This window comes from Gracilinanus agilis, chromosome 6, assembly GCF_016433145.1.
Source record: "Gracilinanus agilis isolate LMUSP501 chromosome 6, AgileGrace, whole genome shotgun sequence".
Lineage (NCBI taxonomy): Eukaryota > Metazoa > Chordata > Mammalia > Didelphimorphia > Didelphidae > Gracilinanus > Gracilinanus agilis.
This window is the reverse complement of record NC_058135.1, coordinates 118,093,099-118,117,594: the sequence shown is the minus strand read 5'-3', so window position 1 is coordinate 118,117,594 and position 24,496 is coordinate 118,093,099. Positions and strand designations below refer to the sequence as shown.

At 42.1% G+C, this 24,496-nt stretch overlaps 1 protein-coding gene across 1 annotated transcript in view; it reads left to right on the top strand.

Moving 5' to 3' along the window:
- TMEM131L (transmembrane 131 like) overlaps positions 1-22,524 on the top strand; it is a 167,164-nt gene extending 144,640 nt beyond the window's left edge. The window contains exons 28-35 of the mRNA XM_044682233.1: positions 155-312; positions 1,835-2,020; positions 5,424-5,502; positions 8,032-8,117; positions 10,448-10,568; positions 11,774-11,862; positions 15,580-15,743; positions 21,474-22,524. Of these exons, the coding sequence (XP_044538168.1) occupies positions 155-312; positions 1,835-2,020; positions 5,424-5,502; positions 8,032-8,117; positions 10,448-10,568; positions 11,774-11,862; positions 15,580-15,743; positions 21,474-21,752 (1,162 nt within the window). The 3' untranslated portion in view covers positions 21,753-22,524. The remainder of the gene's footprint in view (positions 1-154; positions 313-1,834; positions 2,021-5,423; positions 5,503-8,031; positions 8,118-10,447; positions 10,569-11,773; positions 11,863-15,579; positions 15,744-21,473) is intronic.
- Positions 22,525-24,496: the final 1,972 nt, after the last annotated feature.

The window sequence follows — 24,496 nt, the reverse complement described above, 5'->3', positions numbered from 1 at the left end:
ATATAAAATATAAATGAAACAGGGAAGGAATATGTGATAATTATGGCATATGTGATACTATACCCTATTTAAATGTGTCCCATAATATTTTGTTTTCTGTCATAATTATACGTACGTGGTGAGGACATTAATGAGATGTTTGTGGCTGCCGTAGGGCTCCTGAGCAGAATGAATTAAAGCACGCGTGCAGCGAATTTGAGAGGCCTGAGCTGAGAGGTAACCCTCCTCTGAGGAATTGGTGCACACCCAGCGGGGCTGCGGACGTGTGTAAAACAGAATCCAAAATGGCTTCTGCCGCCCCAGGAGAAACAGGTACTTGATCATCCCGAGATGCGAGAGGGGCCTTCCTTGGTTTGGTGAAGGCTCTCCTTTCCTCCTTTAGGAAGCATGTAGGTCGGGGAAGAGCGAGGCCCTGGCTGAGCGGCGCTCAGGTGGCTTTTGGGGTGCCAGCCAGAGTCCTCATCAAGCCAGAAAGCAGGGTTTGCTCCCACAACCACAAAAAATCATGAGTGCCTGCTGGATGACGGATGACGTGGAGTTCTAGGCCTCTCTCCCTGGCTTCCACTCCCACTTTCCTGTACACCAGACCAGGGAATGCTGGGGCTCTGGGGCCAGGTTCAGTCATCCCCGGAGGGGATCAGTGGGGTGAGGCCAGCAGGAAGGGGCTGGGAAAGCCAGGGGCAGATCCTTATCAGACGGGCCTGCCTCCACCGAGGGTGGGAGAAGGGGCATGCAGGGTCAGTGGGGCCAGAGCTGGAAGGGGCAAAAGAAGCTGGAAAAACCAAACCTCTGAGCCCAGAAGGGAGCATTCGGCCCTCCCCTTCCTGTTTTCTGTTGTGTCGCCCTGACTGAGGGCCTTTTCGCCAGAAAGCTGGCCCTGAGGAGGAGCCTCACAGGCTGGGAAACACCCGGGCTCTTCCCTGGGTCTGATGCTGCTTATCAGCCGCAACCTTGCTGGGCTTTCTTCGGAGAGTGTTTCCAGAACTCCTCGGCTTGTTAAGGTTGTAGATTGCTTTTTACTGGTGTGACTTAAAATTTTTTTGCCAAATGAAGACTATTTAATTCCATGAGGGTGGGAATGGCTGGTTTTTGTGAGCTGAGGCTCTGCCTTAGACATAGACGTATTAGCGTTGTCTATAAAGCGCGATTTGAAGTCTGAAAGGCTTCCCTGAGATTTCTCCCGAGTGCATGAAATTCTCTTATTAAATAACACTGTCTTTTCCTTCTCACTGAAGGCCTCTTAGAGAAATGTTCCCTCATTCACTCTATTTTTATATTATGACATGTCATTATCCACGTTAAATCTTTAACCGCAGTGTGAGCGGGGCAGCACCAGGCCTGGAGTCAGGAGCTCCTGAGTTCTGCTCTGACCTCACACACTTCCTAGCTGCATAGCCCTTACTGGTCTTCTGTCTTGGAACTGAAACCCAGTATGAATTCCAAGACAGAAGGTAAGGATCTAAAAAGAAAGAACAAAGAGGCCAAAGTGGCAGTGTGAGTGTTTCCTCAGAGGCTCTCTGAGCCTCCTTTTCTTGGTCTGTGTCATGGAATTGTATTAGATGCTCTCTTGGGCCTCTTCCAACATGTGTCTAGGAAGGGATACTTCCGGTAGGTGGGAGGGTGAGAAGGGAGGCCTGAGGTGGAGGCAGAACCCGGGAGAGAGAGGCCCAAGCGAAAGGAGAAATCGACGTCCTTCGTTGTTCCTGAGGGACGCGGGCTGAGTTTCATGGGGGAACAGAAGAGTCCGTTCAGGAAGCTCAGCCGGGCCTTCAGGGGCGGCAGCAGCGAGCCGGTGGGGAAGACCCCAACACTCCTTTCTGTCTCATTCCCCCAGAAGGTCATTACCAGCGGCCTAAGAAGAAATGCGGAGACAAGTTTTGTTCGGATTCCAGCTCGGACTGCAGCAGCTCTTCGGGGAGCGTCCGGGCCAGCCGGGGCAGCTGGGGCAGCTGGAGCAGCACCAGCAGCTCTGACGGGGACAAGAAACCATCGCTCCCTAGCAGGCACTTCCTGCCCTCCCGTGAGTGCTGCGCTGCCCACTGGGGAGGGCTTCCCTGACTTGGCCATTGGCTAGAGGCCGTCTGCTCAGACTGGGCCTCGCTACATGCCCTTTTAATGATTCCCCGAGCATGACAAAAGGAAAAAAAAATTCTTTAGTCAATAAATTTTTTCTCAGGCCTTTCCTCTAGGTTATGTTTACAGTGAGTCCAGTTTGCAGGCAGCTAGGTAGTTCAGGGGCCAGAGTCGGGAAGTACCGAGTCCAAACCCAGCCTCAGACATTTACTAGCTGTCTGACCCTGGGCGAGACGCTAACTTCTCTCTGCCTCAGTTCCCTTAACTGTAAAATGGCTCTCATAATAACAGTGCACTCTGTAAAATGCAGATAATAGCACGTGCCTCCCAGGGCCCTTGTGAAGAGTAAATGAAAGAGCATCGGTCAAAGAGCTAGGCCCAAAGTCAGTGCTACAGAAATGCTCCTTTCCTTCCTGAGCCTCCCATTATCCCCGAGTTTTCTGGTCATGCTGAACTTGGGAATGTGGAAATAGACCTGGAGTTGTTAATTTTCTCTCCAAAGTCAAATCCTTGAGACAAATTAGAATTTTTTTTTCAATACAAGACAGAACTTACTCCTCATGGATCCAGTGAGTGATTTCTTTTGAGGCTCTTTGCTGACATCTGAAGTCCGCTGACCTGAATGAAAATTCATGCTCAGCCCACTCACCACTGGTATGATCAAAACAAGTCATTTCACTTTGTTTTTGTCTCAGTTTCCTCCAATGTAAATGAATTCACGGAAGTAAATGTTTCTCCATTCCCTTCCTGGAAGATCTGAACAAGTCATTTTACCTCATTTTTGTCTTGGTTCCCTCTTCTGACTGTAAATTGACTCCCGTGGGACCAGATGTCTCTCTGTTCCTGTCCAACTCCAAACCATCGTCCTCTGATATCTGCGGCTCCAGAGACATTTCTATGACTACTTTTTAAATAAATCTCAGGAGCTGATTAAATGACCAGGATGCCCTGTAATTGCCTATAGGAGGCATTCAGTAACTACTTGTTGATCATGATCTTGAGATTGTGCCTGAAATCTGGATTATTTTGTCCTGACCCCTCCATCCTTACAAAATATGAACACTGGTGAGGGCAGTGATGGGCAAACTTTCTAAAGAGGGACCAAAGGAAAGGAAATGCTCATCTGTCAGTCTGTTTCTAAGGCAACTCTTTCGAAGTGTCATTGTATTGTATCCTAATCATTGTATTCATCAGATTAGGAATAATGTAGTGCAGCTGGATAGAACATTTCAGGGGGCCGCAGTTTGCCTATCACTGAGTTAGGAAGCTGTTAAAGAAGACCCATCAATAAAAGCAGTGCTTTACAATTTTGTATTCCTTTAAAATCATCTGATTAACCCATGACATTTGGAAGGTTTTTTGTTGTTTTATCTCTTCCTAGAAGAGTAGGAGTGGGAGAAAATTCATTTTCAAAGGAAAATGGGGCTGAGCATTTATTAGACACCTTCTCTGTGCTAGGCACTGAGCTAAACACTTTACAAATATTTTATTTGGTCCTCACAACAATCCTGGGAATTCACTGCTATTATTATCCTCATTTTACAGTTGTGGAAACTTTGACAAAGGTTAAGTGATTTTCCCAGGATCACACAGCTAGTAAATGAGGGTGAACTGTAACTCAAGTCTTCCTGACCCTAGCCAAAGCTCCATCCACTGTGTCCACTTTAGCTGCCTAATTTTCAAAGCATGCAGGTATTGAAGGTTGGCAAGATCATGAGGCTGCGATTCAGAATAGCCCATATTCTGTCTGACTACCAAATTCTGACTTTGGGCAAGGTATTTCCTGTTCTCACTTTTTGTTCTCCTCTGGAAAATGAGGCTTTTGGACAGTGTGCTGGTGTGTCTTCAGGGTCAGCATTGCCTTAATGACATGACAGCTTTCCTAGGAGCCAGGAAGGCCCACATCCCGTCTGTGTGATCCTGAGTGTGTTGCTTAGGTCTCCAGGATCTAGGCATCTCTCTAAAGCTGGGCAGTGGTGGAAAAGCTGGCTTTCCATTGTTCAGTCAAGGGATTTCCTCACCAGAATCACAGGTCCTACTCCCATATCTTTTGCTGCTTTGATTTTATGTGACTGTCACACATCTAGTTGAAAATCTTAAAAATCCTGTGTTGAGGATGTAGAATCATTTGGTGTGTTGGCTCTTCCCAACATGGATCCTAAGCTCTCCAGGTACCCGGGACCAGCCCTTACCTGGCAGACACAGCCCCTGCTGGAGCATCTTTGGCTGGGGAGACCCTGCCGGCGTCTTCCTTCCATTGCCAGAGCCTTCAGCACCCCCGTGTTCCCTCCATACTGTCATGAGCTTGGAGAGCAGGACTGTAGAGGAGTACTTTAAAAACAACCCAAAAAGTCAATTTGGAAGTAAATTAGTATCCCTGTATTTAACATAGACCATTCTATGTCATCTCAGGAAAGTGGCCTACAGAGTCCGAATGTAAAAAATTAGAAGGCTCAAACCAATACTTTTTCCTTATTTTCAGAAATAGCATTTTAACTCTTAAAAGGTATTTTATTAATAATACCCCTGGGGGAAGGAGGCACAAGCAGCGTGAGGAAGAGGATTATCTCAGTTTTACAGAGGAGGGATCCAAGGCTCAGAGAGGTCATAGCTTATTCAGGCTCTCATGACTAGATTGTAAAGCATCAGAGACAGAATTTAAACCTGTGTTCTGAGTCCACGTCCAGCAACCTCTAATACCTTTCTGTGAGAATATAACACTTGAGAAAATAGCAACAGATCTCATTTTGATTCTGTCATTGAATGCCAGTTTAAAGTGGGGAGAAATTTTTGATGTGAAGCTAAAAAAGGAATGTACTTAATGCAGATTGTGTAGAATTGAAATTAAAAAAAAATCTTTTCATTGCTTATCTTACTCAGGTGTGAAAGATCTTTTAACATAAACGAAACACCAATCCTTTAAACAAATATGCAGAGTCCAGTAAAAACAAATTTCATACTCAACCATTTTCCATGTGCATATCTCATTCTGATATTAAGTCCATCTCTTCTCTGATAGGAATGTGATTTATCTTCAGTCTTTTGGGCTGGATTTTGGTGGTTTATCATTGCATTAGTTAGTTGTAAAGTCTTTCAGAGTTGTTGGTTTTTTTTTAATGATGTCATCATGGTATAAATTATTCTCCCAGCTCTGTTCACTTTGCTCTGTCAGATCATAGAACTCTCTTAGTGGCCTCTGAAACTGCCCATTTTGGCAATATTCCATTATACTCAGCTGTTCTAATTTGTTCCCCAAAAGTAGGCATTTCCTCAGGTGGGCACTACTACAGAAAGAGATACTAGAAATATTTTTATACATACAAATCCTTTTCTGCTTTCCTTGTTCTCAGGTGAGAATGTTTCACAAAATGATTTTCCATCTGAAACCCCCATTACTTTAAATCTATCCCACAACATCTGCAACCCCAGGTAAGTTACTTTTTATTTTTCTAATGATATGTACCATACTATCTGTAATTTTTCAGTAGGTTGGGTCTTCAAAGTAATCTCTTGCCATGGAAAGTGGGAGATTTTTTTTTGGTTTTAAGGGAAGTGAGTGAGTCATTCACGTGAATTAAGAATTGCTTTCACGACTTGGCAGCATTTTATATGATCTTTTCCCCTTGGACACTGCAATCCAGCCAAACTGGCCTTTTCTATATTTCCCATACTACATTCCATCTCTTTATGACAAGGCTGAAACACCACGTTGCTCATGAATCTTTTTCTGATCCCTTTGCCATGCCCTCCCTCCCCACTACCCTGTCCCTCTTTGTAGTTTTTCTATATAGATATTTTCTCTCTTAAATATAATATAGAATTAACATAATGACATATAATAATAAATAATTTACTATTTTATCACATAAAATAGATACGTACACATATCTGTTCTTATCTTATATTTACATCTGTGAGTATGTGTATTGTATCTATATATGTATATATTTATTTGTATTGCATCCATACAATTCCTTTCCCCCAACAGAAGGAAAGCCCTTGAGAGTAGAGATTGTTTCATTTTTTATATTTGTAGCCTGAAAGTCTAGCACATTGTAATCCCTTAGTCCTTGTTGATTGATTAATAGGCAAGTATGCTAGTTTATTCAATTATCTAAGTAAATTTGGTTTTCATTTTAGTGATTCTTTTTCCCTTATAGCTTATCAATTCTATGAATGTTTATTAAATACCTCCTTTGTACCAGATATTGTACTGGGCACTGGGGATACAATCATCAAAATGAAGTAGTTCCTACCTTCAGGAAGGTTACAGGTTTATGAGGTGGTGGGAGGGAGATATGACATATTTAAAGATAAATATAGTACATACAAGGGAATCTCTAGTGTTGGGGAAAACTCATCAAGGGAGGTTTTAGGAGAGGGAGCAGTTTGTGCAAATATGAGGAACAGGAGATGGCTTACAAACTTTGGAGACTGGTAGTCTGGCTCAGTTAGAATGTAGAATCCACAAATGGAAGTAGGATAAACTAAGGGTGTAAAGGGAGGTTGAAGGGGGATTTTGGAAGTCCTTCAATTCCAGGCTAGAGTCAGTCTTTTATTCTATAAAGGCAGTAGGAAGTCTTTAAAATGTTATGAGCCGGCGACCTCTGTGTTGAGGAGATGATTTCTAAAGATGCGTGAAGAGTGGACTGGAAAGAGGAAAGACTAGAATGAAGGTGATAGATTAGGACGGTTTGTAGAAGTCCAGGATACATGTAGTAAAATCCTTCATTAGGGTGAGAGTAGAGAGAAGGGGACCAGTAGGAGGGCGCCAGAGGCAACAAGGTCTTGCCCCGATGGGATAGATTGGGCAGGAGAGAGTGAGGGAGGCTCAAGGGTGACTGCCTTTGCCAGCACGGGGGATGTTCCAGCTAGAAATAGGAAGCTTGGCACAGGCTTGGGTGAAAGAGGCCAGTTAGAGGCTAAGTGACTAGTCACAGAACTAATAAATAGCTGAGACTGGATGTGGGGCTTTCTGACTCCAGGCCTAGCGTTCTATCCACTGTGCCCCATCTAGGAAATGACAAGAACCTCACCCGTGGGCATTTTCCAGGGGGGTTGAGTGGCGACTTCCCTGGACGCAATAGGCCGGTCCCTGGGGGGTCAGGAGGGAGACCTAAGCAGGGTTCTCTGCAGCCGTCGCCGGGGAGAAGGGAAGCCGCGGGGAGTAGATGAGGCTAGTGTTGTGCCATTGCAGAAGCGAGTTTTGTTGGGCGAGCAGTCACTAGGAAGGAGAACGGCCGTCTGCCGCGTAGTGGGTTTGGAACTAACAGCTTCGTTAAAAAAAAAGTTAAAAAGCCGCAGCTTTTAGTTTTTCTCCATGCGACTGCCTTTCCCCAGGGCTTTTTGTCACCCTCTGGACACCGAAGGAGCTCCTTGGCCCTTCTCCCGGGAGCCCTGGGCCGAAGGGAAAACTTCCTCTTCCAGAATGACAGTCGCCCAGCACTGGTCGCGCTGCCCTTTCTCCCCGAGCTCTTCCTTGTCACAGAAGGGCGGCCCCTAGAAACATTCCACAGCTTCCCCGTGTCCCATGAGCATTGGCTGGGGAGCCGTGGTCCGCCACTGTCCTGAGTGCCAGGACCGCGGAGGGGCGAAGGCCCTGCCCCACGGAGCTCACAGCCCGATGGAGGGGAGCCTGAGCGCCATGGGATAAATAAGCAGCTCTTCAGAGAGGGAAGACAGGCTGCCTGGGGCCAGCAGCGCTTGGTCATGCAAGGTGGGGAGGGCTAGGAAGCCTGGGGCCACAGGTCCAGGTAAGCCCCCCGGCTTGTCTGCAAGCACAGTCGCTTTCTTCAGAGTTAGCCCAGGGCTGGCGTGAGGACCCTCGGAGGTGCCGCGATGGTGCCAGGGATTCTCCAGGGGCCTGCCGTCTGCCTTCCTGGGCCTCATCCCTGGTGCCTGAGCTGCCGCAGGCCATTGGCTCCCTAGCAGGTGACTCACTCATCTCTCCTTTCTCAGCAGAGACATGAACACCGTCCCTCAGTATGCAGAACCCCTTTGTTCTGACTTCCCAGACATCACTTCAGATCCTGACAAGAACAAAGGTGAGCCGCCTGGGGAAGAAGAGGTGCGAGGGCTGAGCCAGGAGGAGGGGGCTGAGCCTGNCCTGGAGAGGAGGGGGCTGAGCCCTGGGGTGGGGGGCTGAGCCTGGAGAGGAGGGGGCTGAGCCCTGGGGTGGGGGGCTGAGCCTGGAGAGGAGGGGGCTGAGCCCTGGGGTGGGGGGCTGAGCCTGGAGAGGAGGGGGCTGAGCCCTGGGGTGGGGGGCTGAGCCTGGAGAGGAGGGGGCTGAGCCCTGGGGTGGGGGGCTGAGCCTGGAGAGGAGGGGGCTGAGCCCTGGGGTGGGGGGCTGAGCCTGGAGAGGAGGGGGCTGAGCCCTGGGGTGGGGGGCTGAGCCTGGAGAGGAGGGGGCTGAGCCCTGGGGTGGGGGGCTGAGCCTGGAGAGGAGGGGGCTGAGCCCTGGGGTGGGGGGCTGAGCCTGGAGAGGAGGGGGCTGAGCCCTGGGGTGGGGGGCTGAGCCTGGAGAGGAGGGGGCTGAGCCTGGAGAGGAGGGGGCTGAGCCTGGAGAGGAGGGGGCTGAGCCTGGAGAGGAGGGGGCTGAGGGAGAGAGAGCCGCCTCCAGCCTAGGTCCTCTTGCACTAAATGCCTAGTTCATGGAGCACCTCAAGCTGAGCGTCCCCTGGCATGGAGCGCACGGGTTGCTAGTGAGAGGAGGGTGGGGAAAGATAGTAGGGGGTGGAAAGTGGCGCCTGAGCACCACTGGAGAAAATCCTCCAAAGCAGAGTGGTCCTTTCATTGAACACGTAGGGCGAGGGGCACCCGGGGGCTCAGTGGAGAGTGCTGGGTCTGGAGTCAAGAGACTCTGGGTTCAAATCCAGCCTCAGATACATCCCAGTCGTGTGACTCTGGGCCAGCCACTTCATCCCCACTGCCTAGCCTTTGCTGCTTTTCTGTCTCAGAATTGATACTAAGACAGAAGATAAGTTAAAAAAAAAAAAAAAAAACCCCAGACATGTAGGGCAGTATGTTTTATTTTCTGAAGTTAAAAGCGATTAGATTGGCAGTTGGTTATTTTCAGGCAGTCGGTCAGTGGGACATTCGTTAAGCCTGCAGACTATGTCAGGCCCTATGCTGGATGTTAGGGATGCAAAGAAACTAAAAAGCCTATGTGCATGTCTGTGCTTTCAGAAGCTTACATTCTAATGGGGGAGCTGGCACATAAGCAGTCATCTACAAGCAAGATACATTATAGAATTAATAAATGTGGCGGGAGGAATTTCTGTTTCCAAATCAGTGGGGGGAAAATGTGTGGCTTTCTTAACTCTGTGATTTTAGTTAAAATTTTTTTTCTTATTTTTATTGATAATGTTTATTTTATATATAGCATGGTCCCTCCCCTACCTAGCAAGCCATCTTTTTTTTTTAACAAATATTTTAAAATGAAGGGGGGGGGAGTGGGAAAATGGATCCACACTGGCCAAGCATTCATTTTTCCTTCCTATTTGTTATAAAAATATTACAGAACTTCTATGTCACATAAGCAGAATCAAGCCAAACAAATGTTCTCATGGGTCATGCCTAAAAATGGGTTGTTTATCCTGCTGATCAGTTCATCATCTTTTTGTGACGAGGTCATCATTTCTTTATCAGTCTTCTGGAAACATTCAGTGTAAAGGCTAATTACATTATTCCTTTTTCCAGCATTGATAACTAAAGTTGTCCTATTCATCTGTTCACATACTTCCCCCCCTCCCCCCCACATCTCCTTCAAACCCTCTTTTACTTTATTTCTTAGAACACAGGAGCATTCCATTATAGTTTGGGGCCATTCTAGTCTTGCTGTACCCTCCCTCAAATCTCCCTTCTTTATAGTCCTGGCTGCAACTTTCTAGCTGATCTTGGAACAATCACTACACCTCTTTGCTTAGATTTCGATGCTTTAGGGATCTGCTGTTGTGTCCATGTGTGCTCTCCATCTCTGAATGTCAACCGCAACCCCTCTATATCTCATCTTCCAAGTATGGCTGTTTAGCCGCAGCATGTTTAGTTAGACATTTCTCCAGACTCAGCCAGGCAGGTCCAGGGCAGCTTTGCCATAGCCTTAGATACAGCAAGCCTTTATGGGTGTAGAATGGGCAGTGCCATCTTTGAGCTGAGACTGCCCTCCCTATGAGGAGGACCTTGGTGCTGGGACACGAGCCAGGAGGGCAATTAGGAATTAGAAGACAGAGCAACCTGCACAGACCAGGGAAGTCAGGGAAAACTGAGTGGAAAACGGTAAATTTGAGCTCAGCCTCCTTGAAAGGGGAGGCAGAGGCGAATAAACAGAGAGGGAGAGAATGCTGGCATCCTCACAAGTCATTCTTTTCTCCTTTAGGTCTCTATCCCCCAGGCGATTTGTGGCCTGGCCAGCCAGTGTGTCCAACAAACAGCTTAAATTACAACCTTGAGAACAGTATGCCTTGCATGATCCAGGAACCCCCTCCTGTTCAGAACAGGTAAATTTTTTTCCTTTCCATAATTTTCCTAATGTTCATCTCTATGAGTGTGGCACTACAACATAATGCTCATTCACATACTTACACACAAACGTGCATTATAATACTATGGCCAAAAAAGTACTTTTTATTTGCGATTGAATATGATTTAGACATCTCTCTTTCCGTATGACTTTTTAAGACTGATGTTTGTGGAAAATAAAGCCAAAAACAGGAGAGAAAGAACCAGGAAGGGAAATTACTAAGATATATGAGCTAAAATAGATGGTTAACTGGCATCAGTTTCCAAAAGGCTTAAAAGGAAACAAAAAACCAAGAAGAACAACAACAGATGACTTAAATATTGAATAATTCATTGTCAAGCAAGATTTAGGTCCTGGAATGACGACTTGATTATAATAATGTCAGTATGAAGAGGATTGATTTCCCCATAGGAAAACCAGAGAAATTGACTTGTGCATTTTGTTGAATCCCTGAACCTATATGGATAACTCCTTGTTTCCAGTATTTTATGATGCATATGTGTTTTTGCTCATGGTTTGCAACATTTATCAAAGGTTACTTACTTCCTAAGAAGGTTCTTTTACTGTCATGATTTCCCTGAGAGGAATGCTGGCCTGATTCTTTGAAGGAAATCTGGAAACCCAGGTAGAACTAGATTTGTTTATGAAGCCAGGGTCCTAGATTGAGTTCCCATCTGGAATTAGGTTGGCGATTACAGAATGCACCCCTAACCTTAAGTATAGCTTGTGTAGATGTATGTTACTGGTCAAAAGGTTCACCAAGAGAGAGGATGAATTAGTCTGAAAATCCATTACCTCCCCATGGCAAAAACAACGAGATGTGCCCGGGCGATGGCAGATCAGCTTTCTCACCATGCCCAGTGGGGTAATTATTATGCTACTGAGTTGCCTTGCAATTTCCCAATCTCCTTCAACTAACTGTTTCTAATCCTGTGACTTACTTAAGGAACTAGATCTGGCTTTTTAGGGATAAGAACTATTGGAGAGAACAAGATGGAATCCATTTGTAAGGACTGTTTGAGGTGTATTGTGAAGTGGAGTTGTTTGAAGACTCAAGATTTTGGAAAGATAGTCTTTTAACATTTGTTCATGTTAATATTCCCTCAAAAATGGTTTTGTCTTTCCCTACTTGATGTCTGGCTGTCTTGTTTCTGAAACTAGGTACCTTTTTTTTTGTCACAGTTTCATTGACTGGAATACAACTTGTGAAGGCCAGTTTCCCAATGTGTATTGCCCGCTAGAAGTGAACGATTACAACGGCTTTCCAGAAGGTAAAAACTGTGGAACTAACATAGGGAAGTTGACCAGGAGAAGTTTAGGATCTAGAGCAAGGGTTCTAAGTCTTTTTGTCTCAAGGATCTCTTTGGTAGTTTAGTGAAGCCTGAAAACTTTCTTAGAAAAATGTTTTTTAAAATACATAAAATAAAATGGATAGAATTTCAAAGGAAACCAAAGGTTAGTGAAAATAAAGATTTTTTTTCCATTCAAATTCATGGATCTCCTGAAGTCTGTCTGTAAACCCCTAAGTGGGTCCATGGACCCCATGGCAAGAAACTCTTGATAGAGAAGATTTTATGTTCAGGTGAATGACCCTTATAACAGATTAGTAAACATAATGAGTGGCACTGAGATATTCACTTATGTGCCATGAGCATTAACCAAATCATGAGACCCTATCATAAATCTTTCTTAAATGGTTTTTAAAAATTGGGACAAAGCCACCACCACCTCAGGTGCTAAAATTCCCTCTGATTTCTCTCTCTGTGTTCTATGTGCTTTTCTCCTTCCCAACTTGAAATGCAAAAAATAGCAAATCCTGCTATTTAGGACAGTGACAATATAGAAGTAAGGAACATTCTATTTAGACCCAGAAAATAGGCTCAAATTCCATTTCTGTTTCTGTGGTCCCCAGTCATGAGAGTAAGCCCCAGTAAAACTACAGCCATAACTTAAAGCCAAACGCCTAGCTTCAGTTTCACATGAGGCCCCCCAAACCCTCCTTTCTAACCCCTCCCTGCAGTACCTGGCAACAACTGGCTGTCGTTGTTCTACCCATTGAAGCAAATATTTCCCTGAGAATCTGGACTAGATGGTTACATATTTACCTATGATTTATTATCCTATAGAAAAAACTGTCTAAGTGTCGGTGAGGTAAAACTAAGTCATTGTATTAAGATTGTAAGTCATTACTACCACTGTCCCTGAAAAAGGCTTACCTAAATCCCTTAGCCTACATCACTTTCTCTATAAAATACTACCTGAAATCATTAAACTTTGTCCCTGATCAGCAAGAGGCCTTATGTCTGACTATAAGTCTGTCTTTGACCCTCCTGATCCCAACCACATTTCTCTTATCCCATTTCACAACCCGTGAATAACTTGATTGACAGCTGACATGTTCCTTAGTAGCTATATGATTTTGGGGCAAATCATTTACTCTCTCTAAATGTATTTCCTCATTTATAAAACACAAATGATAATTTTTTTTATTGTTGTTTAACCTTCACTCATGTTTGACTCTTTATGACTTTAAGGATTGTACTGTCCATGGGGTTTTCTTGGCAGATATTAGACTGAGAGTAGTTTGTCATTGTGAATTAAGGCAAACAGAGGAGAGTGACTTGTCCAGAGTTACAGGCTGGATTTGAACTTGAGTCTTCCTGACTCCAAGCCCAGCACTCCACCCACTGAGCCACTTAGTTGCCTATAATATAGGGAATAAGAATAGCACATATAGTGCTTCACAGGGTTCTTGTGAAGGTTATAGACAGGCAGCCTAGATAAGGGGGGAAGAATATTAGATTTAGATAAAAAGACCTGACCTGGGTTTAAATTCTATATTTGTTACACCCTCTATAAGTACACCTGTTGGCAAATTATGCATGAACTTTAAGAACTTCAGTTTTTTCATTTGTAAAATAAGAGGTTGTACAAGATGATCTTGGGGTGTCCAGGTGGTGCAATGAAGAGAAAACTGGACCAAAAATCAGAAAATTATGCATTCTGATTCAGCTTCAGACACTTAGTAGCCACGTGACCCTGGGCAAATCACTTAAACTCTTTGCCTCAGTTTCCTCATCTGTAAAATGGGGGCAATAACAGCACCTACCTCTCAGGGTTGTGGGGATCAGATGAGTTAATAATTGTAGCATCCTTAACACAGTTGAATGAAAATGGATACACACATGAATTGACACATAATAAAAGTTATAGAAATGTTTGCTGCTTTTATTATTATCATTAGTACCTCTAATCTTCCTTCTAGAAATTTTATAATCCAATTGTAAACAAGATAGTCTGTGAAAAGTGCCTTATTGTTGTGCTATTATTATTTATGGCTCTCTTACTGTGTCCAAGAGCCCTGATGATGAACATTCAGCGTATCCACATTTTTCTCCTCTGAGATGGCACATAGTATCTTGATATGCCCAAACCATTCAGTTTTCTAAATTTCCTGGAGCTGAATTTTTTTTCATGAATTATAAAATAAAACAAATTGAATTTAAAAGGAAGGTTAGTGAAAATAAAGGATTTTTTTTTTTTTTTTTTTTTGCTGTCTAAATTCATGGATCTCCTGAAGTGTTATCTACTAACCTGTAAGGGAATCCACAGAAAGAATTGTTGGTAAAGAAGCGTGTACATTCAGACGAAGGCATTACCCAGAGAGTCCCACGAATTCTTTTTGTTTGCAATCCCCTCTGGGCACTTTCTCTCTTGTGTGTGTGCACAAATGGCTGGCTACGTACTTATTGAGAAGCTCACCTACACTACAGGAAATAAGCATGCCCCAATTTCTTGTTCTGAGACCCGTCGGACTGAGGAGGAAAAAAGGAAGAAGGCCTGTTGTAGAAAAGAATGGCAGAAAACACTTGATTTCTGCTGTCTTCAAAAGTGGCCCCGGGGTCCCTGGGACAGCCTAGAAGGAGTGTCACCATGTCCTTCCCCAGGCAGGCTCTGTAGGGCGGTCCGGGGTTCCCCACTTGCCCGGCTTGTCCCAGTATGCTCGGGGTCAGTAATGCTGCCTCTGTGGGATTCTCAAGGCTCGCCCTGGCCATAGCTAACAGAGCATGATCAGAAAGGAATTTTGGTGCTCTTCAGGCAACAGATTAAGGTTGGTAGTAAGGAAAATGTCATGGACTGGAAAAGGTTTTCAGGTGATCATCAAAGTAAAAGTGATCTTTGGTAAGGGAAGCTACTTCATTTGTTGTTATTAATTATAATTATAACAATAATAACTTGTATTCATGGAGTACTTTATAATTTATAAATGACTTTCTTTACCCTCTCCCTGGTTAAAAAAAAAGTCAATAGTAGAAGGAATAGAGAAAGAAACAAGCATTTATTAACTTCCTTCTCTGTGTCAGATGCTGTTATCAAATGTTATCTCATTTGACTCTCACAACTACCCTGGGAGATGGGTGCTATTATGATTGTTATTTTACAGATGAGGAAACTGAGGCAGAGGGAGATTAAAGGAATTTGTCCAGGGTCACAGTCTGGATCTGAATGCTGGGAGGGCTTCCTGACTCCCAAGCTGAGCGCTCTATCCCCTGGGCCACCCGGCTGCCAGAACATTCCTGTCCCAAATTCTTTTGTACTGTGTCCCAAGGCTCCAAGGATGTATCATTGAGGGCATCGACATCTTTCTCCTTCTGGGCGGCAAATAGTATTATTCCAAAGCCCTGGACCGGTAACATACCCATGATATTCTTCCCAATTTGCTCTGCCTGGTTAAAAAAAGCAAATAAACTCTAAATGCTTATTTAGAATGAGAGTTCTCTGGGACGCATGCCTGCTGCTGAGTGACCAGTCGTAGAGTAATAAGGGCCTTCTTCATTCTGGAGGGCAGCAGAAGTACCTCTCTTTTTACCTTTGTATCCTCAGGACCTGGCATATAATTGGTCTTTTGCAAATGCTTGTCTAATTAAATGGCTTTGAATTAATTTCCTTGTTTGAAAAGAGGCTTCTTTTTCTTCCTTTCTTTATAGAAAACATGAATTACCACAATGGCTTCCCTTGTCCAACAGAAGTTCCAAGCACAGCCTTCATCAGTCATAGCTCCCAGTCATCTTGGAGTACCCCATCCACTGTGCCTCCTGCCTGGGAACCTGCAAACTATGTCAGCCCTTCCGTCAGTGATCCTGAGTTTACAGTGAGTTCTCATTATCTTAAAACAGTTTCAGTAACACACTAGAGAGCATAGATATAAGTGAAGATGTCCTTTACATGTAATAGCTATCTAAAACCATCAGCAAGCATTATCTGTAATGGGGACAAGCTAGAAGCCTTCCCATTAAGATGGGGGGAAATAAGGATGGCCGTTTTCACCACTGTTACTCAGTATTGTACTAGAAATGCTAGCTCTAGCCATAAGAGAAGGAAAAGACATGGAAGGAATTAGAACAGGCAATGAAGAAACAAAACCATCACTCTTCACCAAGGATAAGACGGTACACTTAGAGAATCCTGCAGATTCAATGGAAAAATTAGTTGAAAAGGTTATCAACTTGAGCAAAGTTGCAGGATATAAAATAAACCCACAAAAATCAGTCAACATTTCTGTATATTACCAATAAAGCCTAGCAGCAAGAGACAGAAAAAGAAGTTCTGTTTACAGTAAAGGTGGTTAGTATTAAATACTTGGGAGTCTACCTGCCAAGACAAATCTAGAACTGTATGAACTCAATTACAAAACCCTTTTCACACAAATAAAAGTCAGATCTTAACAATTAGAAAAATATTAGTTGTTTATGGGTAGGTTGAGCAAATATAACAAAAATGACAATTTAACCTAAACTAATTTACTTATTCCGTGCTATCCCAACTAAACTACTCAAAAATTATAGAACCAGAAAAAATAACAAAATTCATCTCAAGAACAAAAGGTCAAGAATATCAAGGGAATTGATGGAAAAAATGTGAAGGAAGGTAGTTTAGGAGGACCAAAATTCAAACTATATTACAAAGCAGTAACAATCATCAAAACAATCTGGTACTGGCTTAGAAATAGAGTGGTGGACTAGTGGAATAGATAGATACACAAAATCCAGTAATAAATGACTATAGTAATCACAAGATCCAAGTGACAACTCACTCTGTGACAAAAACTGTTGGAAAAATTGAATAATAGTATAGGGATAGATCAACTGGGATAGACTAACATATCACACCGTGTGCCAAAATAAGGTCATTATGGGTACATAGTTTAAACATAAAAGAGTGAAATGAAACTATCAACAAATTAGGGAAGCATGCAATAGTTTATCTATCATATCTATGGATAAACAAGAATTCAGGACCAAATATTAAAGGATGTAAAATGGATAATTTTGATTATATTAAATTTTTAATGTTTTGTACAAAAAAGAACAAAGCAACCAAGATTAGAAGAAAGATGGAAAGCTGAAGAAAAAATTTTATGCCACATATCTGTGCTAAAGGTCTCATTTCTCAAATACATGAAGAACTAAATCAGATTTGTAAAAATATAAGTCATTTTCTAATTGATAAATGGTCAAAGGATATGAGTAAGCAATTTTTGGATGAAGAAATTAAAGCCATCTATAGTCATATTAAAAATGCTCTAAATCATTCTTGATTAGAGAAATGCAAATGTAAAAAACTCTTGAGGTACCTTGGCATACCTCAGACTGGCCACATCATACATCAGATTGACCAATATGACAAGAGGAAGAAAATGATAAAATGAAAATGATAGTTGAAGGAGATGTGGGGAAAATGGGATACTAATGCACTGTTAGTGGAGTTATGAACTGATCCAGCCATTCTGGAAAGCAATTTGGAACTATGGCCAACTACCCTAATACTGTGCATGTCCTTTGATCAGATAATACCACTACCAGTTTTGTATCCCAAAGAGATCAAAACAAAAAAGGGAAAAGGACTTATTTTGTCCAAAAATATTGATTGCAACTTTTTGTGGAAAATTGGAAATTGAGGGATTGTCTGTCAGTTGGGGGATAGCTGAACAATTCATGCTGTATGATTGTGACGGAATACCACTGTGCTATAAAAAATGACAAGCAGGATGATTTCAGAAAAATTTGCAAAGATTTATAGGAACTGATGCAAAAGGAAGAGAACAGAAGCAGAACATTGTACACAGTGGCAACAATATTTTTAGATGAGCAACTATGAATGACCTAGTTATTCTCAACAGTGAAGTGATCTAAGGCAATTCCAGAGACTCATGCTGAAAAAATGCCATTTGCCCTCGGAGAAAGAATTGATGGAGTCTGAATACAGGCTGAAATGTACACACACACACACACACACTCTCTCTCTCTCTCTCTCTCTCTCTCTCTCTCTCTCTCTCTTTCTCTCTCTCTCTCTCTCTCTCTCTCCCCCCTCCCACAAAATGATTAATACAGAAAAACTTTTTATGTTATTACACATATAAATCCTGTATCAGATTCTTACCATCTCTGGGAGGAGTGGGGGTAGGAAAAAGGGAAGGAATTTGGAACTCAAAAATTGTTTTTATGTGTAACTGGGCGGGGGGGAATGAATTAATTTTTAAAAATTATTTACATGCAGAAATTTTTTTGAGTTCTAAGTTCTCTTTCTTCCTCTCTTCCCTGCTCCTTGAGAAGGCAACCGATTTCTTATACTGTTACGATTAAAAATAATAAAGACTGATATAATAATATAAATTAGTAGTTTAATTAAAGCCATGCTAGTAGGGATAAAGTCATTAGACCACACGCTGGTAAGAATTCAAAACTGCCACCTCCATTTTGTTACCTCTCGTCTCTCCCCGCGCCTGCTAGCCAAGAGGCTTACTTTCGATTCTCCTCCCATTTAAACTGTCCTCTGCGTGGTGACGCAGGCATTCCCACGCCCAAAGAACCGGAACCGGAAACCCGTTGGATGATGGGAAATATAGTTTGATAGTTCCCACATGTCCATAGAATATATATACTTTTAAATGGCATTTCCCAAATTTCAATTAACAGTACATATGAAGTAATGAAAACATTTCCATATTACTCATATTGCAAAGGAAAACATGGACTAAAAGAGCCCAAGAAAAATAGTTTAAAAAGAATACTTACTCGAAGTTCATCAGTTCTCTAGATAGAGGTAGGCAGCATTTTTCATTAAAGATCCTTTGGAATTTTCTTGGATTATTTTTCTTAATCAGAGTAGTTTAGGCTTTCACAGTTGACCATCCTTACAATGTTGCTATTACTGTGTACAATGTTTTCCTAGTTCTGCTCACTTTGCATCAATTCGTTATTAGTCTTCCCAGGTTTTTCTGAAACCATTCTGCTCATCATTTTTTATACCACAGTAGAACTCCATCACAATCATATAACAACTTGTTCAGCCATTTCTTGGTTGATGGGCATCCCTTCAGTTTCCATTTCTTTGCCAACACCAAAAGAACAAAAATATTTTTGTACAAATAGGTCCTTTTCCCTTTGATCTCTTTGAGATACAGACTTGGTAGTAGTATTACTGGGTCAAAGAGTATAATTATAATTTTTTTTAATCCTCTGTGCCATTCTCATATCTCTTCTGCTGCCATTCCTGACTTGTACACTGTCCATTCTGTCCATCAGTAATAAATTGGTTAGGTGCTCCAGTGGCACTATTCCTAATACATTACCAGATAGTCCTCAGGAATTGCTGTGACCAAAAAATGCCTCATCTTCCCCCATCCTCTCACCCCACCCCCATCCCGGACCAGCCTAGGATTGAGGTTTCTTTACTTGGAATAACTAGAATCAACATCACTGGGCTCATCCTTGAAGTTTTTCCATTTGAGAGTACCTGCTAGGTCATAGCTACTTTCCTGCTAAAGAGCCCACTGTCCTCTCCATTGCAGAATGGAGACTCCATTTAGGAGAGGTATCATTGTGTCATGGAATGAAATGAGCTAAGCTGGGATACTAAATTTGGAGTGAGAATTCTTGTGTTTGAATTTCAGCTCTGCTGCTTCCTCCTTTTTTGTGACACTGAGCAAGTTTACTTTGCTGTGGCCCTCAGTTTCCTCATGTACAAAATGAGTGGGTTATGCTGTATTAGATAATCCCTAATATACATGCTGTACATCTAGACACAGGCCCCTAGTTGGTGGACATCATATACATTTTACATAGAAGTTATTTTCCTCTCTTTTTAAAAAATACACTTTGAGATACAGTCCCAGCAGTATTCCTGAGTCAAAAGGTATGCCCAGTTTAGTAACTTTTGAGGCATATTTTCTAGTTACTTTACTGAATAGCCAGATTGGTTCACAGTTTTACCAACATCACATTAATGTACCTGCTTTCCCACATCCTCTAGCATTTGTCACTTAATTTTTGGCATCCTAATAGGTGTGAGCAATCTTAGAGTTGCTTTAATTTATATTTTTTAATTATAAGGAATTAAGATAATTTTTATATGGTTGATGTTAGCTTGGAAATTACCATTTATCAGTTAGGTACAATGTATAAATCTGAATTTTGTATTCCTACTCAGTTAGTATTTAAGTACTTACTGCTTGCCAGGCACTATTCTAAGTGCCAGGGGGTACCAAGAAAAAATACCTACCACATATTTACATCTTGATGGAGGAGATATTTCAATAGCTAGATACGTGTCAGAAACAGAGAGAGTGAATGGAAGATTACCCAAGCTTGTTTCAGAGGGAGGACCAGGAAAAGCAGCCTCCTGCAGAAAGTAGGATTTAAGGTGAATTTTGAAGAAAGCCCAAGCAAAACTAAGGATCAGAGGTAAGCGGGAATAGCATTCGGGGTATGGAGACAACGAAAGCAGACGTACAGAGAATAAGAGATATGGACTGTTGTGTTTGAGGAACAATTAATTCAGTGTAGCTGGATTTTATGATGGGGGAGTAAAGTAGAAGGCCATTAAAAAAGTAAGAAGGATCAAAGTTATAAAGAGCTTTAAGCGCCGAGCAGAGTTATTATATTTAATACTTGAGCCCCTGGAGTTCATTGGATGTTGAGTTTGAGATGGGAAATCCATGTCGAGATGTCCAAAAGAGATAGCTGCTATTGAGGGGGCTGGAGCACAAGAGATAGACCAGAATTGTCTATCTAGATCTGAGAATCATTTGCCTAGAGTTCATCATTTAACTGTTGGGATCTGAGAGAGAAGGTATAAAGGGACAGTGGAAGAGGCCCCAAAACAGAGACTTGTTGGGGAATCCTCAAGGTTCCTGGCTATGACATGGGATAGCCTATGTAGACTTCCCTGAATATCCTTGAGTTAATCATGCCCCTCCTAGGTGCCTCCTTCCCCCTTCCCCTACAGATCAGGTCCCTTTTATGTATATGTTGGTTTTTCCCATTACAATATAAGCTCCTTGAGGGCAAGAGCCATCTTTTTTGTGTGTTTATTTATATTCCCAATTTTTAGCCCACAGTGTCTGGCATTTAACAAATGTATAATGCTTGCCATATCCCTATTGCAACAAAAAGGACCACTGACCCTCATTTTAAAGCTATGTATTAACAACCCTAGTGACCCAAATTATCAACTGACCAAGTTAAACTAATGGTTTTGAAGCTCTTTATTCTTGGATCTTTCCCTCATTTAGAAGGTTCTTTAAAATCTTCTGTATTTAAAGAAGAAAAAAGAAAAGTAGGAAATCCTTCTGGATTTCTAATAGTCTATCTTGGAATTCTCCTTGGAAGGATGAAGGTATACCAGGAGAGTCTGGCAAGTAGGATTCCCTGGAGAATGGCATCCTTTCTCAATTTTAGGAAATCCTCTAATTAATTGGTTGGTCTAGAAATAGGTTGTATCTTGCCCATACAGTTAGAGCAGATGCCATGACTTTTTAACAAGTGTCACTTCCTCTCTAAGTCTGCTGGCTCTTCACAGTAGTTTTTGTCTTCTGTTCCAGCCCTACCTCGCAAGCACCAGAAGCTTATCCCCAATGTCTGGACTTTTTGGTTCCATCTGGGCCCCACGAAATGATGTGTATGAAAGCTGCTGTTCCATCAACCCCACCACCCAGCATTCCACTCACATGGAAAATCCAGCAGTGATGTGTAAGCAGGAATATTATCCAAGGTTTAATCCTTTCCGTGCCTATATGAACCTGGACATATGGACTACCACAGCAAACAGGAACACAAACTTCCCGCTCTCTAGGGACTCAGGTTACTGTGGGAACGTGTGAATGGAATTTGGTTTTAAACAATGTGAATAAAGATGCTTGTGTTTTGATTTCTAGAGTAAGCTGGTTGTTGAGATAGATGGCAGTGTTGGTGAATATTTTGGCACTTTTATATGGAAAATAAATTTTTTTTAATGAAGCCTGAATGTTCCATTTTTTTAAAAAAAAAACTTTTTTTTAACTGAACATGAGAAAGTATCTGAATATTCTAACTATAGAAATGTGCCAAGCATCCCAAAACATTATATAAGTAATTCTGAGAAGGTAGGAAACAAAAATCTTTGCTTTTGTCAGCTGAGGTGACCTCCAACCTCCCGCGCGATGGGGGTTGCAATTCCAAGGGCTGGAGGGTGATTTGAGAAACCCTGAATCAGCATTCCTAGGGACAACCGAGGGCCTAGAATTCCCCTCTGCAGTCCTGATTCTCCACCCTTCCAGGAATTGTCAGTATGAAGGATCACAAGCCAAAAAGGCCCAATCATACAAGTAAGTATTTCTTTCCTGACTTAACTCTGTTACCCCCAAATCGAATGACTTGAGAAGGTGCAAGGTTGGTGCCCAGTCATCTCTGTGTTATATGGAACATTTATTGTAAGAGTATCTCTTAGGCAAGGTCCATTTGTGCAGAAATACCCCTTTTTCGAGTAAGCAGAGGAGTAGAAAAACCTGCCCTGCCTTGAGAGATAGCCTTTTGCAAATGGCGGGAAAACCCTGCCTCATTGCAAATTGGCTTCCACTGTTTGCCTCTTGGCAGTTTTGCTGTGTCCGTGTTAAGATGTTTTTGTAAACTTCTTGAAGGATTTTCGAACTTTTAATAAAATAGTTTGGTATTTTCATATTTGGTATTGTCTTTTCTTTATTGGGAAGTCAAGGAAAGCAGGGAATAGAGAGTGGGTGGTTTAGCTTCTATGTTCCCAACTCCTGTTTGGGGTGGCTCCGTGGTGGGGACAGAGTATGTTGGGACCCAGGTAAAAAGGATTATTTGCCCCAGGGTCATAGCATAGGGACAACTGGCTGGAAAACCTTTGGCTGCAGATGAATCCCTGCTTTGGGTGATGTTTTCTTTATTTTTCCCCAAATGTTTAGTTTTTCATTTTCTAAAAAAATCTGAAGCATTTCCTATAATAATATATTTATATGAACTTAATATGGTGCGGCACCTTCAGTGATCCATCAAGCAACAGAGCCGGAATGCTTGGATTTTCCTCTTCAGAATAGGAACCATTGGGACCTCCTCCCTGTATGTATGGATGGAGGCATGTCAATATTGAGGTGAGTGTTTTTGCTATATCTTTAACTTGGACTTCATTGGATTATGTTTTCAAACAAATAATGTGTTTTCTTTATACTTATAACTCAAAGACTAATCAAGAAAAAAATCACCAAGACACCTCTTTGAAAGTAACATTTTCAGAAGATTTCCAAAAGCTAGGAAAAGTATTCCTCCTTGACAGATGCTGTTTCTGCTCCTGGGCTGAAATTGCTAACAAAAAGATTGGGAATCCAGTTTGTATTTGGGCATCTAGTTCCTGTCTTTTATTAGGTTCTGGTCTTCAGGTGGGCCATAACCTCATTTCAATGAAATCAGTCATAGTATCTGGGATTAAGTTTTGGCCTAACGGATTTAACAGATTGTAGGATCTCAATTGTAGGTCCTGGTCTTCACCCTGGTCTCAGACTGAAGGGGGAGATGTTATGATAAGAGTAGTAGTAGTAGTAGTAGTATAATAAGAGCTAATATTTATATAAAGTTGTTCTTATTTAATATCATTTGACCCTCACAGTAACTGAGAAGTCCCCATTTTATAGATTATTATTTATTATTGTTAATCTCCATTTTACAGATGAAGAATCTGAGGCTGGTGGGTGAAGTGACTTGCCCAAGGCAAGGCAGATTCAGACTTGGGGCTTTAAAAGGCTCTGAGTCCAGGATTCTACTAATGTAATCTGGCTGCCTTAAGATGTCAGTGCAGTATTAGATTTGAAGTCAGAAGAACATAGATTCTAGTCTTGGTTTGACTTTATCCTTTAGCTTCTTTGGGACCCAGTTTTCAGATCTGTAAAATAAAAGTATTGAACCTAGAGATTGCTAAAACCCATTGGAGGCCCATAAGTTTGATCTTCCTATTTCTCATTAGTCTCTTCCTTCATTGATTCATTTAGCACAGATATATAGTGGTACCTTGGTTTTCATCTATAATCCATCTGAAAACAGTAGACAAAATCCAAACCCAATGAAAACCAAGGCAATTATTTCCATATGAATCAATGTAAATCCAGTTAATTCGTTCTAGATACTCCACTCCAAAATACATACCAAAAACATTTTATAGCGAATAAATATAGTGTTTAATATTAAAAACAACAAAAATTTAATATAAAATGAATATAAAAGACTAATGTAAAGAATAAACATATTTAACACAGCAGTCACCTTTCTGAAGACTCTTCTTGGCGTATGGAAGATGGCTAGGAGGGGAGAGAGAGGCTATTGTTTGGAAGGGGAATCCCCCTCCATAAGCACCTTAGTTATCAAGGCACTATCTGGAAACTTTGGTCCCATGATAGTGCTAAAAGGAAAGGGTAAACTTATTAGCAAGGGAAACACTTAACAGGGACAATGAGATTTGAGCACATGTGCTTTTATCTCATCTATGAAAAACACAAAATAAACACATTAAACTGAATATTGTATGCATAGTAATCATGTATATGTAATTGTAGTATTAGCACTCGCAATCAATAAA